The sequence below is a fragment of the Macrotis lagotis genome, chromosome 3 (assembly GCF_037893015.1).
Source record: "Macrotis lagotis isolate mMagLag1 chromosome 3, bilby.v1.9.chrom.fasta, whole genome shotgun sequence".
NCBI lineage: Eukaryota > Metazoa > Chordata > Mammalia > Peramelemorphia > Peramelidae > Macrotis > Macrotis lagotis.
In genome coordinates this window covers 146,670,058-146,689,383 of record NC_133660.1, presented here as the reverse complement: position 1 = coordinate 146,689,383, position 19,326 = coordinate 146,670,058, and the positions used below count along the sequence as shown (strand labels likewise).

At 34.0% G+C, this 19,326-nt stretch overlaps 1 protein-coding gene across 1 annotated transcript in view; it reads right to left on the bottom strand.

The window, feature by feature from the left end:
• Positions 1–9,313: 9,313 nt before the first annotated feature.
• LOC141516275 (transmembrane protease serine 11C-like) overlaps positions 9,314–19,326 on the bottom strand; it is a 104,785-nt gene continuing 94,772 nt past the window's right edge. The window contains exon 9 of the mRNA XM_074227448.1: positions 9,314–9,723. Coding sequence (XP_074083549.1) covers positions 9,562–9,723 — 162 coding nt within the window. The 3' untranslated portion in view covers positions 9,314–9,561. The remainder of the gene's footprint in view (positions 9,724–19,326) is intronic.

Sequence of the window (19,326 nt, the reverse complement as noted above, 5' to 3'; positions counted from 1 at the left end):
TTCAGAAGGTAAAAGAAGGTTAAATGAAAATGAAACAATTGTCTATGATTTGCTTAGCAAGAAGTAGATCAAATCTTCCTTCTCTCTCTGAATATAGAGAGAAGTAGGAGACCTAGTAGTCATAGGAGAGGACTTCTGGTGTTGTACAGGCATTTGAAGAAAAATACTGCATTTTGAAGAAAACCTAGCTTTGATTATGGGGGAAAGAGAAAGAAGTACCAGATTAGATGAGAGTTAGAATACATATTTCTTTTTTTAACTTTTAAAACTGCTTTATTACATGCCTAGCACATAAACTCATTATATATATAAAACCCAGTGGTTCACAAGTATCAGCTTAAGCAACCTTAAATAGATCTTAGTTATATTAATGGGACCAATACAGTGGAATTTAAAATGCAGTTGTTTGTTAGTTGGTTGGTTGGTTCTTGTCTTTTGTTATTGAAGAAGATCAATATGACATCACTATGTTATTACAGTATGTCCGAGCTTGGAATGCTCTACCATAGGCTGGGTATTCCATGCGAACACTTAGGGTTGATACTGTAAACTTATGAATGTCATGTTTCCTTTAAACTACTTTAATTCTGCCTTCCTTATAGAGTGCAGAAACCTCACTGATGAGGGCACACTATGCTGGGAGGTCCTGTGCCAGTGTCTCCCATGATGTACAATCAATTCTAAAGTTCTTCAATGAGACCTTCAGGGTGTCTCGGTATCCCTTCTTCTGACCTCCTTGTGAGTGCTTGGTCTGTGTGAGTTCTCCATATAATAGGGGTTTTGTTTTTTTTTTTGGCAAGCATACATCTGACATTCTAACAATGTAGCAAGTCTATCATAGTTGTGTTCTCTGTAGTAATGTTAGAATGCTAGGCAGTTTAGCCCAAGAAAGCACCTCAGCATCTGTTATCTTCTCCTTCCAGGTGATCTTCAGAATCTTCCTAAGACAATTTAAGTGGAAGCTATTCAGTTTCCTGACATGGTTCTGGTAGACTGTCCAGTTTTCACAGGTATATAGCAATGAGGTCAGCACAGCAGCTCTGTAGACCTTCAGTTTGGTAGTCAGTTTATTACCTCTTCTCTCCCATACTTTCCATACTGAGCTAGCTCTGGAAATGCAAGGGTTCAACCTCACTGTCAATGTGTACCTCCTTGGAAAGGACATTGCCAAGGTAAGTGAACTTGTCCACAGTCTTCAAAACTTGTTTATTTGTTGTAATCAATGGTTCCACATATGGATGGTATGGTGCTGGTTAATGGAACACCTGTTTTTCTTGGTGTTAATTATTAGATCAAAATTAACACAAGCAGCAGAGAATCAAACTATACTTTGTTGTATCTCAGCTTCAGAGGCTGCAATGACTGCACAATCATCTGCAAACAGAAGATCGTGTATCAACACTCCCTCCACTTTGGTCTTGGCTTATAGCCTTTTCAAGTTGAAGAATTTTCTGTCAGCATGGTAGCTGACTTTGAGGCCATGTTCATCACCAGTGAAGGCATTCGATAATGTGGCTGAATACAGCATGCTAAAATGTTTGTTTCACTCCACTGGTGACTGGGAAATATTGAGAGCATTGTTCACTATCCAGAACTAGAGCTAGCTCAGATACTACAAAACAAAGTGTGGGACAGAAGAGGTATTAGACTGACTACCAAACTGAAGGTCTACAGAGATGTTGTGCTGACCTCATTATTATGTACCTGTGAAACCTGGACAGTCTACCAGTGCCATGTCAAGATTGTGAAGATCACTTGGCAGGAGAAGATATTATTGTATTTGAAGATACTTTCTCAAGCTAAACTATCTAGAATTCTGACATTGCTACAGAGAGTTCAGCTATGATGGGCTGGACATATTGTTAGAATTCCAGATGTATGCTTGCCACCCCCCCAAAAAAAACACATTTTATGGAGAATTTGCATAGGGCAGACTCACCAAGGGGGTCAGAAGAAGTGATACTGAGACACCCTGATGGTCTCATTGAAGAACTTTAGAATTGATTGTGTAACATGGGAGACACTGGCACAGGACCAGCCCAGCATGGCCTGCCCTCATCAGTGAGGGTGCTGCATACTATATAAGGAAGGCAGAATTGACATCCATAAGTTTAGAGAATCTACCCCAGGCATGGATTATTTGTGCTCAACATGTGGTAGAGCATTCCGAGCTTGTAATGATCTGATTAGCCACAGTAAGACACACTGTAATTTGTCTCAAACATAATGATGTTATTTTGGTCTTCTTCCATAATGAAGGATAAGCACTGACCATACCTATATTCTGTAAGTAAAATCTTTTCAACCATATTCAACCCTTTAACTATCCTAAGAGAAATACAATTCTTAAGAGTTACAAGTGTTATCTTCCCTTGTAGGGTTGTTTACAATTTAATGTTTTGATAAAAATTTTCTTTTTTTCCTTGTCTGTTTACCTTTATATGCAGCTCTTGAGCCTTGTATTTGAAGATTGAATTTTCTGTTCAGTTCTGGTTTTTATATCAGGAAATTTTCTAAGTCCTCTGTCTCACTGAACATCCATCTTTTTCTGAACAAAATATGCTGAATTTCACAGAATAGTAATCCAAGGTCCTATGTTCATTGAAATAACATATTCCATATCTTCTGATCCTTTAATGTTGAAGCTAAGACTGTGTAATTCTGATTGTCCTTCCTTTATATTTAAATTGATTCTTTTTGACTGTTTGCAATATCTTCTTTATTTGAGAATTATGGAATTTAGCTATGATAATCCTTCAATGTTTTTATCCTGGGGTATCTTCTTGGAGGCATTCTGTGTAATCTTTCAAGAACATTTTTTTCTTCTTGATCTAGTATATTGGAACAGTTTTCCCCTAATAATTTCCTGAAAGATAATTTCCAGGCTCTTTGAACTAGGCTTTCTGGAAGACAACTAACCCATAGATTTTCTCTCCTGGATCTGTTTTCTATTTTGTTTCTCTTAAAAACTACTTTATGTTTTCTTCAATTATTTTGTCTTTTGATTTTTTTATTTGATGGAATCATGGTGTCTTATAGATTCATTAATTTCTATTTGTCCGATTCTAATTTTGGGGGTTTTATTTTCTTCAGTTAGTTTTTGTGTTTCCTTTTCCAGTAGGTTAATTTTTCCTTTTTCTGAGTTGCAATCCCTTTCAAGGTGGTATATTTGAGATTTAGAGGAATTATATTCCTTTTTTAGTTAGCTGATTTGATTTTTTGAAGAATTACATTATTTTTTCCAGTAAGTTATTTTAACTTTTAATGGAGTTGACTTCTTTGGTCAATTTTTCATATTTTTCCTGCTTAGCTCTCATTTTTTTCTACTTCTCTTCTTTTCATTGATTTTTAAATTCTTTTTCCAGCTCTTTCTATGAGATTTCAGATTTGAGTCCAAATTATAGACTCCTTTGAGACTTTCTCATGTAGGTAATTTGCCACTACTTTCTTCTTCTGAGACAGCATTTTTATCATCTCAATCTGCATAGTAGCTTTCTATGGTTAGTGCTCTTTCAGGGTTTTTTTTTTTTATTGTTGTTGCTCCTTTGGACTGTTAAGCTCTGCTCCTGGGATATAGGGAGTATAGTTCCAAGTTTTTTTTTTTGTGTGTGTGCTGGGGTAGGGGGTCTGAGCCCTAGCTTGTCTCTGGCCAAGATGTTAAGCTTGCAGCCCAGGCGCTGTCTATACAGTTCTGTCTTTTGCTCCAGTGTTGTGTTCCCAGGGTTAAGACTGCCTGGGGTTGGGACTCTTCCTGTTGGTTTGCTATCTAGCTCCCAGGACCTTGGCTGCACTGTGGTTAAACGCTTCCTGTTGTTTTTCCAACTCTCCTGCCTAGCTGAGCTTTGCTTCTCCCATTTTCCTGTAAAAAGACAAAGCTTCACTGTAGATCCTCCAAGATGTTATAGCTTTTTTTTTGAAAGGCAGTGGGGTTAAATGACTTGCCCAAGGTCAAACAACCAGGTAATTATTAAGTGTCTGAGGTTGGATTTGAACTCAGGTCCTCCTGATTCCAGGGCTGATGTTCTATCTACTGCACCAACTAGCTGTCCCTGTTAAAGCTTGTTTCAATCTTTTTTTTTTTTTTGAATTGTGTAGGGAAAAATTCTGGTAGCATGCTATCTTCAGGAAGCCATCTTGGTCCCTCCCTGGTTGTAGAGGTTACATTTCTTTACAAAAATAGTGTTATTACCAGTCAGTGTGGTTGTAGGTCTCATCTTATTTTATCCCATCAAGAATTATATTCAGTGACAACTATGGGTAGGGAAAATTTTTTTCTTCTATATGAAATTCAAAGAATTTTGATGTAGGAAACTACAATTGATTGTAATAAAGTTTACAAAATCAAAATTATAGAAAGATAAAAGATTTAGATCCTGAAGTGACCTTAAAAATCATCTAATTCAGGTTTTCTCCAGTCAAGTGCCAAGTTATCCTAGTTTTGTATGGCCTTTGTCTAAGAATGATATTCACATTTAAAAAATTATTTATTTTTAACATTTTTAAAAAATATGATTCCCAAATTCTCCTCTGCCCTCTAGACCTCACCCATCCATTGAAAAGGCAAGCTATATGACATCAATTATACATATGAAATCATGCTAAACAAATTTACATATTAGTTATGATACCATAAAGCAAGACAAATAAAGTGAGCAAATTATACTTCAATATATACTTGGAGTTCATCATTTCTCTCTTTGGAAGTGGGTACATTTTTTTTTAACATGAGTCCTTCACAACTGTCTTGGTTCATTGCTTTGATTATAGTAGTTTAGTCTTTCACAGTTGATCTGCTCATTTCACTTTTCAGTGATTCATATAGATCTTTACAGGCTTTTCTTAAACCATCCTCCTCATTATTATTTATTTCATTTTAGTATTCCATCACAATAATATAACATAAGCATTGATAACTATCCTGTCAATTTTCAATTCTTTGTCACTACAAAAAGAATGGTTTTAAATATTTTTATATCTATTTTTCTCTTTCCTTTGATCTCTTTGGTATACAGATTTATCAGTGGTATTGTGGGTCAAGGAGCATACACAGTTTTATAGTTTTTTTGATCATAGTTCCGAACTATTTTCTAGAATAACTGGAAAAATTCACAACTCCACCAACAATTCATTAGTGTACTTATTTTCCCACGTCATGCTGTCATTTTAGTATCTTTAATTTCTGATAGGTGCGCTACTAAGATAGTACTAGGTATTAGGATAGAATCCTAGGATATTAGAGTAGTTTTAATTTGCATTTCTCTGACCAATAGTGATCTAGTGTTTTTTATATGATTATAGTAGCTTTGATTTCTTCTGAAAACTGCTTGTTCATTTTCTTTGACACTTATCAATGTGAAACTTGCTGTAATTTTTAAAAATATTATTTCATTAGGTACAGTATCTTTTTTTATCTTTTAAATGCCTTATTATCTCTTTTAATTTAGGTCTATTTTTGAATTTTCCTCCCTATATCTATCCTGTCTCTTCTATGTATTATTTTTTTTGCAAGGCAATGGAGTTGTGACTTGCCCAAGGTCATACACCTAGGTAATTATTAAGCATCTGATGCCAGATTTGAACTCAGATTCTCCTGACTCCAGGGCCAGTGATCTAACTATTGCGTCACCTGGCTGTCACTCTTCTATGTATTTTAAAAATGTTTCATTTCCATTCTATTCTTTTCTTTCCATTACTCCCCATTTTTATCATTCCCATTAATTCCCCATCCCTGTTGCCATTTTTTCCTCCTCCCAAAATAAAAACTTTATCTTTTATCAAAAATATAATAAGCAAGTCTAATTTTTATTGCAATGCTAGTATCTATAAATGTATTTCTAATTCTGCATTTATAGTTTGTTTCATCTATACCTAGAGGTGGGAAGCATACTTCATCTTTAGTGTTGTGGATGAGATGAGAAAATTGAGGCTTAAAGAGATCAGGTGATATGTCCAGGAAACACTGATAGCAACAGTTTTGAGATTTGAACTCAGGTCCTTAAATGGAAATCCATTGCTTTTCCAATTGTACTGTGCTGCCTCCCAGAGATTTATAACAAAGTATAAAAAACATTCTGGAAAGAAATATTATCTAAGCCACATAATTCTTACATATCTTACTATAGTGGGAATCAAAATAGCAAATTCACATGTTTTTTTAAGATGTCATGTATTACTTGGAAAACACTGTGAGGCTTTATAAAAACCCTTTCTCTAGAATTGAATTGTAAAAAGTCAGAACAATAAAAAGTAAAAGATAGGAAGTTACAAATGAAAAGGTACATATTTTAACCTAACAGATGGAAAAATAGTGTACTATATGACAAAACCAATGAAATATCATAGACATATGATTATTTATTATTTATCAAAGTCATATACAATCATGTATATGACAAAGGAAAAGATTTTTAAATTATATTAATTAAACTATTTAATTAAATTAAAAACTTAAAATTAATTAAATTGCATTACATTACAAATATAAGGAACATAAATATATAGGACTTATTTTAAATAACACAAGAAATCTAACAAATCCATTTTACTTTATTGTTTCCAAACACATTTTACATTAGCTTCATGGAGAAATGTCTTTCTTTTGGTAAAATTTATTTAGGCTGCTGTAATGTGAGAGGGTAGAATTTTCATTTTAGTTCTTGCTAATTATTAATGTATTCAACATCATTACTTTTTACTGTATACATTCATATGTTATATGAGTATAATTCTGATGTTAACAGTGAAATGTGCAGTTCAACCCTAAAGTGTGGCAGATCTCAAGCCCTCTGCTTCCAGATTGAATGTTATGGGATTTATATTGATTATTGATATGTATGAGGATAATGGTATACCATCATAGTCTGTTTCATCTATACCTAGAGTTGGGAAGTACACTTCATCATTGATGTTGTGGATTTGAGATTGGGTGTAGCAATGATCAGAGAAGAGAAAATTGGGGCTTAAAAATAAAATATTTTATTTTAAAAAATAAAATATAGGAAAATATATTTTGGCCTTATCAATTTATTGATTTCAGTAGGTTTAAGTGGTTTAACTTTATGAAACAACTGTATCTAGGTACCTCTAGTACTAACTTCATTCTTAGTAATTCTTGTATGTCATACCCCCCCCATTTCATTTTTGTTCCTTCTTTCTTGTTCTATTATAATTCAGTAATTCTTTTAAATGGATAATTTCACAAGTGTATGTTAAACTTCCCCCCCCAAGATATTGATCTAGGTGTTGAATTTGAAATAAATGATTATTTTTTTTTTTGCTTTTGAGTATTTGAAACTGAAGTAAATGAAAATAAAATGAACTCCCTAAGGTGATTTTCCTAAAAGAAGTCATATTGAAAAAAATTCAATACCTCATCATAATACTTATAATTATAGTAATTGATATTATAGGCAAAACTCATTTAGAAAGAAACTCCAAGGGACATTTAAATTTATTTGTAGTAGCATAACTCCTGTAAATTTTATATACTCTTAAAAACCCCTTTGTAATCTTCAGGATCCAGAGATGAAACGGAGCTGATAGACAGTGCAAATGCTTTGAACTCTATAGAGGAGAGAGGGCAGGGCAGAGTTATTTATATATATTCTCTCCCCTCTCTGCCCACTCTCCTTTTTCTACTTGTATACTTTGTGAGAATTTGAATATATTTTGTCTAGGAAGGAAATGTGTATTTTATTGAGTGTTAAAGACTAAACAGTTCTGCTATAGGTCAGTTCCCACCCAATCTACAATTCAAAGAGTTATCATAGCCTTTGTTTCAGAGAGTAACTTTTATAGAGAAAAGTCAGAAAACAATCTACAGTATTATTTGTACTAGAGAATTTATTCCTATATAGCATGAAATAATTGTGATTTTAGGCAAAGTTCCCATTTCAAATAATGAAACCTTAATTTGATAGTACCCAACTAACCAGAAATTTCAATCAGACTTTTTTTTTATTCACTTTTAGTTGGAAGTAATAAATGCTAAGAAAATAAGATGATAACAAGGCTTTAGTAAAAATCACAAGTTTTGTTGAGTAGGTCCAGTAAAGATTCAGGCTGGTCTCATATATATTTATTACAGGAATATATATATATATATATATATACATATAAATTTAATGTTCAGGAACTGCAAAGGATACTGACTCATCAACAGAATGATGAATTACATTCACTATGTTGTACTTAATAAAGAAGCAATGTTGACAATTTTAGATTTTCTACAAGGAATTCAAAAAGCTATCACCTAAACAGAAAATTCAATTAAAACCAGAACTGATCATTTCTGAGGTCTTCCAATTATTTTTTTTGCTATAATTGCATTTATCATACTGATATTTTGCCTGTATTGTTATAGAGAAACATATATGGAGTTCATCTTCTTAACTGAAAATAACAATTTTGACTATGATTTTTGGATATATCCTGCCATACTATACAATAATTTTTTTTTGATGAATGAAAACTCAAACAGACTAGGTTATGATTATATTGTTTCAAATGAAGTTGAATTGACTTTCTAATAAGAAATGATAATTACTTTGTTTCATAAAATGAATTCAATTTTGCTAGTTATTTTACAAGGTAGTATATTTAAACCATTTATTAGGAAATGAGACATATCCCAGGTGAAGTACTTGACACTTTAGCAAAGAGTTAGAAGCATTATTGCATAAATAGAACACAAAATTTATAGCCAAAGGAGCCAGATTTGCATTTGCTGCTTACCTGCTACTTTGTAAAGCTGGCATATCATTTTACTTTTCTAATCTTTAGCTTATACCTCTGTAGAAATGAGGGGAAATTGATACTAAAACACCCCTATAGTCTCTTCCAGTTCTAAGTACTGTGAATTTAAAATTTATTTTTGAATTATTTTTAGATTTAGTTCTTTTAAATGCAGCAAGAATGATCTATTTATTTAATACACGAGAAAATCAATGTACAGAGTAGAGGGACATACTAAAGTGATATATAAGGAGTATCAAAGATGTGTCCCCAAAGTAGCTTAGATAAGTAACGCATGCTGCTTATTTCCATGTAATATAACATGTACAACTTCAATTTTTTGTGAATAATATTATTTAGCTATGAGATTTTATAAGCATATAGTAATGTAGTCTTGCTATTAGTTCTATGGTTGTGTTTTTATATGTTGTTATTTAATGATTGTCACACCTTGAAGTAGGCTCTTAATAGGTGTTATATTGAGAATTTTAATTTGCTTATTCTTGCTAGCCACAGAAGCAAATAAGTGGAAATTAAAGTGTGATATTTTAAATAAAGTTTTAACATTTAAAAACTCATGAAGTTCATACTGTAAACTTATTCAAATGTATGGTTTATGCCAAAGAATGTTTTTTAAAATGGCATTTTGGTCCTTTAATAAACCCAAAGACATGTTGTTGGTGTGGGTGAACAAGTTCAGGTCTCAAATTATATATGCTTAAATTTGTGTTCTTATCATTCAGAAGGAATTTTATCTTTAACCTATTTTGATTTAGTAGTTAAAAGACTATATAATCTGTGTGTTTTAATCTATAGGGAATTGTGGTTCTAGAGTCCAGTTTTTGACATAATCCAGTTTCGATAGTAAGTGACTTCAGTGTAGACTCCAGGCTTATTTGGAAGAGCACATTCATCTCCCCAGCTCACAATTCCAACAAGGAACCAGATGCCTCTGGAATCTGAACCAACGAGTGGTCCACCGGAGTCACCCTAGAAAGAAAAGTAACAGAAGATTTTAATTCATTATATGTTCTATTCCTTTTACTGAAACAATAGGAAATGGAAGATTAAGAGTAAGGAAAGAACAAGATATATCAATAGCATAATGAATTTCTAATTCATGTGTTCCTCTATATCTCTAGAATTTTTCAAAACAGCTTCTTCAGATTTAATGGTTCTAAAATATGTGTTAGAATAAAATAAGAGCAGCAGCTAGGTAGTGCAGTAGGTAGAGTACCAGCTCAGGAGACAGAAGGACCTGAGTTCAAAATCAGCCTCAATTACTTGACACCTACTAGCTGTGTTACCCTGGATATGTCACTTAACCCTAATTGCCTACCTGCCCCCTCCCCTCCAAATAAAAGAATAAAATAAAATATTAAATTTGAGGGGAACTTAACCACCATCTAATCTAACTCATGCACAAAGCAATCCCCACTATAGCATCCAACAGTGGTAATTTGTTTTTTTGGTGTCCAAGCAGCCAGCAAGGAATGTGCAGGATTTCTAACTGCTAGTGTTCTATTGTACCAAAAATCATTTTGGGGAAATTACTGTAGAAATTTACTGATTTTTACATATGATTATTAGATCTTAAAAAGACATAAGGCATTAGCAAGAAATTAATATCTCAAACTAACAATCTTTTAAACAGTAGAGGCTTATGAGCCTTAAAAATTGTAACAAAGAAGTACCATTTGACTCTTTTAGCTTCCAACATAACCCTTTGGTTCTTAGAGTCTTCAGATGGACCTGAAAAAACAATTCCATTTTTGCTCCATTCTAAAAATTCTGTTCTAATGCTTCTAATCATTCTGTTGTTGAGTAACTAAGACAGGCATTCTTAACTCTTTGAGTGGAAAAGGTTCTGAACTCATTGAGCAGTGTAGTAAAAGCCTATGAACTTTTCTCAAAGTAATTTTTAAATGCATAGGATGAAAACATTACAGAGAAAACCAATTCTATTTATAGTTAACAAGTGTTTTAAAAGTTTGTGGACCCCAGATTAAAAATCTCAGCACTACTTTGCAATTGATGAATAGAGAGACCACAAGATTTAATTACACATGGTACCTAATAAATGGAGATTGGTGTGCATTAGAACTGCTCTTTAGCAGAGAAACTTCCTTGCCCTAGTTTGAAGCCAAGTTTATTCAGTGGCAAAGTCTCTCCTTTTATCTTGACCAGTTTCCCCATTCCATCTAAGTATACTTGTGTGACACAGACCAAGAATTTCATTTCACCCCCTTCAAAGAGATCTTTATTCTCCCAGAAATTTACAAAGCATGATTCCTGGGATATAGACTTGGAGGAGCAGATTTCAAAGGAACCAAGTTTATGCATAAGACAATGCTATTCTATCTGTGGTAAACCACAGTGTTTGAGTCCTTAACTTACTTGTCCTGCTGAAACAGGAATGAGTAGTCAGACCCGATTTCATGGAGAGGGACTACTCACACTGGTTTTTATAGAATTTATGGAAGTGGGCAGTAATAATAATAATTCACATTTACCATAATTTTAAAGTTTGCAGAATACATGAGCTCACTTGAGCCTTGCAAAAATCCTGTGAGGTAGGTATTATAGGTTTTATAGAAGAGGAAATGATGACTCAGTGAAGTTGTTTCTTATTTGTGGTCATATTGCTTATAAGTGGTTGAGAAAGGATTGAAACTTTAGTTTTTCTGATTCTGAATGTGGCATTCTTTTACTATGCCATGTTACCTCTCTATAAGCAACAGGTGATACCAGTTTCATGTTTATTCCTCCAGCCCTTATTCCATCTTATGCCTGTATATGCATATTTTTACCATCCTGTTGGAATTACCAGCTTTTTCCAATGCATAGCCTATTTTTGTATGCATTTTTGCTAAGGTTACATCATTGCTCTAACTGCCAAATATCCATGCAACTGTCTCAGAGAATATGCATCATTAATATAGATGCCAGATATCTATTCATGTGTACTTAGGATCTTGTATGAAATTGACCTCATTCATATTATAGGCATTCACCTCAATTTGGCAATTTGATTCCTAGCAAAGACTTTTTTTTCCCCCACTTCTTCTCCTTCTTATATTTTCCCCTTCCTTTTCTTCTCCCCCCCTTTCTTTTCCTCTCTATCTTTTTCCCTTTACCCTTTTTTCCCTTTGCTTTCCCTTCCCTTTCCTATTCATCTAAGTAAAAATAAGCTAAGATCAGCATCTGGATTACTCTTATAATCCAGATAATTACTCTTATAAACTTTAATCTAAGTATGGGTATAGATAGCTAATAGAAATTCTTTAAAATGTACCATTTTTTTTGTCTTCGATAATGTCAACTCAGATTATGGTCTGTCCACATATTAGCTGAACTCAAGTGAGATAAGTGCAGCCAACTATTTGAAATAAATCTGACAATCAATGTTTTGTAAACAATTGGTAGAGAGTTGTGATTGTTGTAGCAGAGAGTTGAGATCGCAAGAACTTTAAGTCATTTTGGAATAGAATCTACCACATTCAAGATATTATTTCCCTGGATTGAACCCATCAAATCAATTTGGAACCTTGACCAAAGCCTAATTAATAATCATTCGAAATTAAGGAACTGTTATCTTATGCCAAATAACTTGGAAAGTGTTATATTTTTATATAATTTAAAAAATACCTTAAGTAATTTTAGGTTAAAGACAGACCTTTTAACCAACAGTTTAATGTAAGATTTTTTTTTTTTAGGTTTTTGCAAGGCAGGTGGGGTTAAGTGGCTTGCCCAAGGCCACAAAGCTAGGTAATTATTAAGTGTCTGAGACCAGATTTGAACCTAGGTACTCCTGACTCCAAGGCTGGTGCTTTATCCACTATGCCACCTCACCACCCCTAATGTAAGCAATTTAATGAGCCTAATGTAGTGTTACTAGAATACTATAATGGCTACCTCCTGAAAATAACAAGTGATTTTCCTATGCATACTTTATTCATATGATAATTCATGTTGAAGACTTGTCAGTAAGCCAACAGGCACTTATAAAGTACCTAGTATGTGCTAAACACTGAGCATACAATGATGAAAATAAAATAGTCCCTGAATTTTAGAAGTTCCTTCACTTGGAGAACTGCAAAGAATGGATTAGAATTCATGAATATATTACATTCCTCAGGATCCTCCATTAGTATCTATTAGCTGGAAAAATTTTATAGACCATGTAGTCCAATTCCTTCATTTTACAAATAGGACAAAGGAGGCTCAGGCAAGTTAAATGTCTTTATTTGGTAAGTTATAAGTATAAGTAAGTTATAGAGGTTGGACTTTAACCTGGTCATTTACCTCCAGCTATAGTATTCATTTCACTATACTACACTGCATCCCATGGCTATTTCAAAACATAGGCAAATCAGGATCCCTCACACCATTGAAATGAGGAAGTGGGGAAAGAGGTCCAGCATCATTAATACATCCATCAGAGTTAGGCAATATAAACTAGAATCTGTAGGGAGAGTTGGTTCAGGGCAATATCTTCCATATTCTTCTAGGTTATTAGGTAAAGATATGATCAGAGTATAAAAGACTTCATCTATTGATTCAATGAATCTTTAATTATAAAATTTGTTTTTTTTCCTTATTCTGAAAAAATGAGTCCTATAAGAAGATTAAGGTCAAAGATAAAAATATGATGATGGAAATGGATTTCTTGATTTCTGTCACAGAAAAGGTTCCTTTGTCAAAGTGTACAAAGTTCTTTTCTGTTGATGACATTCTTAATAACTAGTAAGCACTTGCTTCTCAGTGCCATCTGTTATTAATATGATTGACCATAGCTCTAAAACTATAATGTAGTTTATGTTAATTGATAGCTTACAGTCACTGAAATGTCTTAACCCAACCTCAGAAGTCACTAACTGCTTGACATTCTGGAAAGCGTTTTCATGCTGATGAATTCAATGCTATGGAATGTGTTTCCTGCTCCTACCTTGTGCTAAAATGCCAGCATGATTATGGGTGGGACCACTATGACCTCTCTTGACTTCACTATATTTATCAGGTCATGGTCATGGTCAAATACAGTTTTCCTCCTAGAATTCCACTGAGTCTCAATGGTATGTTATAATGTGATGATATCAGGAAAACACCTTCTACTAATTCTGGGATGTGTGGGCTAAATCTTTTATACTTTTCTTGGGTACATTCTCTTTTAGGTCGCGTAAAAATAGGAGATACCTCCTTTGCCTCCTTGAGTCAGAGATATCCTACACCATGTATTTTTTCCCCTGCCATCTAAACCAGAGGTGATTAAAGATTCAGATAATATAGGTTGCTTGCTATTTCTAAAAAAAGACAATCTTCCTGCCCCAACCATTTTCACTGGTTGTATCATAATGGAATACTCTCCTTCTTCATCTCTTCCTCCTGGCTTCCTTCAAGTCCCAGTTAAAATCCCAACTTCTACAGTAAGCCATTCTCAGTCCCTAATAATTTTAGAATTTTCCTTCTTTTGATTGTTTATATTTTATCTTATATATATATATATATATATATATATATATATAGCTTGTTTGCATAGTCACATCCCTTAAAAGGGAAAATAGATCTATGAAGAAAGCTGACAATATTGCTACTCACTTACAGATGATAATTGGCACAGATTATAGCAGTCATTCTATGAGTTTTGGGTTAAAAACATGTTTTCATGCCTGGTAGTCCATTATGCCCAACATAAGTTATGGAAAAAAGTGTGCATTATGTTGAATAAGTTCCTGGGGCCTGCCCTGGGTTACTGTAAAAGAAATATATCATGGATCATTGAATTTTACTTAAGGGGGCACGTAAATATAAGCAGAATGGCAGAAAACCATTTAATAATATTGGCCTTGCATTGAGTTTAAGCATCATCTCTAATTGGAGAGTGAACAAATGGGCCTATATTTATAGATATCTTATGCTTCTGCCTGCAAGTTGATTTTAATAATACCTAAGGAAGTTTCATGGTGGTAAGAATTCTTGTCAGTAGATGAGATGATATCAAGATAATTGATCTGTTAAGTGTCAAAATGATAGTTTATATATAGACTTATATGTCCAGGAAAGTAAGTAGATGATGAAATTGAAGCAATGGGAAAATAATGCCTAGCAGACTTGAAGATGAATGAGTTTCTGGGACGTATGTATATAAAGATTGAGGGGCAGTACTGTACCTTGAGATTATGTTTCCATGACTCAACAAGCTTTTTTAAAAGGGCTTATTATATGTCAGTCATTGTTCTAATTACTGAAAATACAAAGATAGGCAAAAATAGTCTATTCTTAGCTCCTTCTACTGCAGGAGGCAACATGTAAAATCTATATATATAAACAAAGTAGGTAAGTAGATATATAAATATGTATATATATATCATCTATATGTATAATTGGAGGTAATCTCAGAAAGAAGACACTAATATTAAGGGGATCAGGAAAGGCTTCTTGCAGATGGTGGTATTTTAACTGAGAGATGAAGAAAGAGAGAGAGAAGGTAGGAGGTAGAGATAAGGAGGGAGAGACTTCCAGAAATGTGAACCAGTCATATAAAATACAGAGTTGAGAGGTGGAGTGTTTTGTGTGAAGAAAAGCAAAGAGAGGCCCTAAATTGTAAATAGGAGAAAAGTGTGAGAAAACTGGAAAGGCAGGAAGAGATCAGTTTATAGAAGAGAGCATTTTACATTTGACCTTGGAGATAATGAGGAACTACTGGAATTTGTTGAGAGGAATTTGTGTGTGTATGCATGTGTGTGTGTGTGTGTGTGTGTGTGTTTGTGTGTGTATTTGTGTGTGTGTGTGTGTGTGTGTGGTGTTTGTGTATGTATGTGTGTGTGTTTAATCTTATAAATTAATCTTAGAAAGATTAATTCACCAGTTAAGTGTAGGGGGTAGGGTGGGGGGGTAGAGAACTGAGACAGGGAGACTAAGGCTAGTGCAATATTCTTTGCATGAGGGGATGAGGGCCTGAATCAGGGGGGTAGCAATGTCAGAGGAAGAAAGAGGGTCCTTATGAGAGATATTACCAAGGTAGAAACAATAGAATTTGCAACTGATTGAATCTGAGGGATGGTAGAGTGTGGAGTCAAGCATGTTACCTAGATTTTGCATCTTGTTGACTAAAAGGACATTGGTGCCCTCCAAAGTAAAAGGGAAATTAAGAAGAGTTTTGGGGAAAAGATAAACTCTGTTTTGAATATGTTGAGTTTGGAAGTGTCTATGGGACATTCAATTCAACATGTGTAATAGGAGAGAAATTCAGGTTGTATAAATTGATATGGAAATCTTCTATATAGATATTATAATTGAGTACATGGAAAACAAAACAGCCAAGAGAAATAGTATGGAGGGAAAATTGAAGAGGGCTCCAAAGGCTAAGGAGTAATTAAACATGTAGAAGGTGAACTAGGAAAGATCAGGGTCATGGAAACCTAGAGAGAAAAGATTCATAAGAGGAAGAAGGTGATCAATAGTGTCAAAACCTGCAGAAGAAAGATGGGGTGAACATTGGAAAAAAGAAGACCTCTAGATCCAAATAGAATAAGAGAATACTAGTAACTTTGGAGAGAGCAATTTTCAATTGAGTGATGACTTTAGAAAGTCAGTTTTCAGAGAATTGAGAAGAGACTGAGATGAAAAGAAGTGGAGGCACTGTTTGTAGCTGTTTTTCACAGGAAATTCAATCATGACAGGGAAAAGAACTATATTTAGCATAACAGATAGTAGGCATGAACAGATCAAGTAAGATTTCTTAAGGATGGGAGAGATAAAAGAATGCTTTTAGATAGTCATGAAGCTGCCAGAAAGATATTGAGAAATTAAAGGTTAGAAGTAGACTAGGGATGACAGAGGTTGCAATCTGCTGGGGTGGGGGAGAAGAATAGAATGGAGTCACATGACTGATCTAGCCTTTCTGGAGAGAAAATTGGAATTATTCCCAAAGGACAATTAAATTGTGCATACCCTTTGATCTAGTAATACTACTACTAGATCTGTATCCCAAAGAGATCATGAAAAAGGGTAAAAAAACTCAGATGTACAAAAATATTCATGGAACTTTTTTCATGGTGACAAAGAATTGGAAATTGAGGGGATGCCCATGAAATAGAGAATGGGTGAACAAATTGTGGTATATGAATGTGCTAAAACACTATTGTTCTATAAGAAATCATGAGGGACGGGACTTCAGAATAACCTGGGAAGACTTACATGAACTGATGCTGAGTGAAATGAGCAGAATTAGAAGATCATTAAATACACTATTAACATTGAGTGATGATCAGCTATGTTCATTTCAGCAGCACAATAATCAAAGACAATTCTAAAAGACTTATAATAGAAAGTACCATCCATATCCAGAGCTGGAACTGTGAAGTTTAAATGCTGACCAAAGCTTACTATCTTCAATTTTTAAAAGTTGTCTTATGAAATGTCATTTTTCTCTCTAATGCTTTTTCTTCTGTTTGGATTTGATTCTTCTTTCACAACACAACTAATATGGCTATGTGTTTAGCATAATAATACATGTTGAGCCTATATTAGATTGCTTTCTGTTGGGGGAGAGGGAAGGAAGGGAGGGAGAAAAATGTAAAACTCAAAATGTTGCAACAAAATAATTGATGAAAATTACTGTTGCATATTTTTGAAAAACAAACAAATAAAAATATTTAAATGAAAAAATAGAATGGAGTCATATACATATATGAAATTTCCTTGGTAAAGAAGAGGGCCACCCCTTCATGTGAAATAGGAGTGATGGAGGAGATTGTGGCAGAAAGTATCTGGATTTTATGAAAAGTGGTAGTAGGCTAACAGGGAGCCCATGGTGAGTTACTAATTCAATTCAGTTTTTTTTCAGTGAAATGTGAAGCAAGGTTCTCAGCTGAAAAGGTAGAGGGAGGGGGAATTATGGAGGGTTTAAAGAGGGATGAAAATGTATAAGAGAGTTGCTATGGTGAGTGGCATAGTGAATCAGGGAAGTATAAAAATCTTCTTGATCCGGTAAAAGCTCAATTGAAATTGTGTAACAAATTTGTAGTGGACCCAGCTAGCATGGCTTTATGAATTTCTCTAGATTTATTCAGTAGCATATGAATAATAATGAAAGTAGGGGAGGATAGGAGCAGTTTAAGCTAGGGCATATTAGGAAAAGATTGGTCATTAGATTAAGAGACAAGGGATTAAATTAGAAAGTAGATGTTGAGTTGAATTTGTTTACCAAGGGATTAAGATGGGAAAGGGAAGAGTGTGTCTAGGGTAAGGGTAAAGGCATAAGAAAGTACTGAGAGATGGAGGGATTGTAGGTCATGGTGAAAATGAAGAATAGGGTTAAGAGTTGTGAGGCAAGGGAGAAGAAAGAATGGTGAATGACTAGGATCAGATAAAGGAATTTCAGAGTTCATGAACATGGGAAAACCTGTGGATGATGGTAAGATCATCAATTTTTCCAAATTGTTTTCCAGAATGGATTGACTAATTGTATCACAGTCATAGCCCTTCCTAAATTCTTTATTGGAATCTAGTTCTCAAGCTACATAGAATAACTTAAGTCCTCACTCTCCCTTACTCCATTAAACAATCTGTTCCTAAGACCTGTTGATTTTACTTTTGGGACATCTCATACATTTGACACTATCACCATGCTGATGCAGGCCCTCATCATAATGTTCCTGAACTATTGCAATACTCTATTGATTGGTCTTGTTACAAGTCTGTATTTAAGTCTATCCTCCACTCACCTGTGGTGATTTAACATCTGCCCCACACTCAACTTAATGAATTCTAGGAGACCCCTATCACTTCCAGGATCAAATATAAAATCTTGTTTGGTAGTCAAAGCTATTCATGACTTGACATTCCCTGCTACCTTTCTAGTCTTCTTATGCCTTACACTCCTTTGCTCCCTTGTACTGTGTGATCCAATGACACTAACCTTCTTGCTGTTCCTTGCACAAGAAACCCCATCTCTTGATTTTGTGAGTTTTCTTTTACTTTCCCTTATTTCTAGAATTCTCTCCCACTTCATTTCTTCCTCCTGCTCTTCCTTAGATTCCTTCAAGTCCCAACTAAAATCTTACCTCCAATATGGAATGTTTCCTGATCCTCCTTAATTCTACAGCTTCCCTTTGTTCATTATTTCATTTATATTGTATATAGTTTGCATGTTGTCTTTCCCATTATATTGTAAGTTCCATAAGAGCAAAAACTGTCTTTTGCCTTTATTTATATCCCTAAAACCTAACCCAGAACAGGCAGACAATAGGAGCTTAGTTAATACTCATTGATTGACTTCCCATATATTGATTGTTTGCTATTCATGGAATATCTAAAGTGTTTTAAAATATATAAGTAAATATTCCCCATTATCATATTGTTCATATTATTTTTTTTGTCATTTCCCACATAAAAAATAAATGTAAGCTTTAGTTCTATTTAGATTACAAAATCAGTTCAATCAGGCTGAAATTGAACACATATTTATGCTGAATTATCAGTTTTTTGAAAGCAAAAATGCCTTTCAAAATTGTCCTTGATGTTGCTATTTTATAATTCTGGTTCTACTAACTTCATATCAGTTCAGACAAGTCATTTCTTTTATAATTT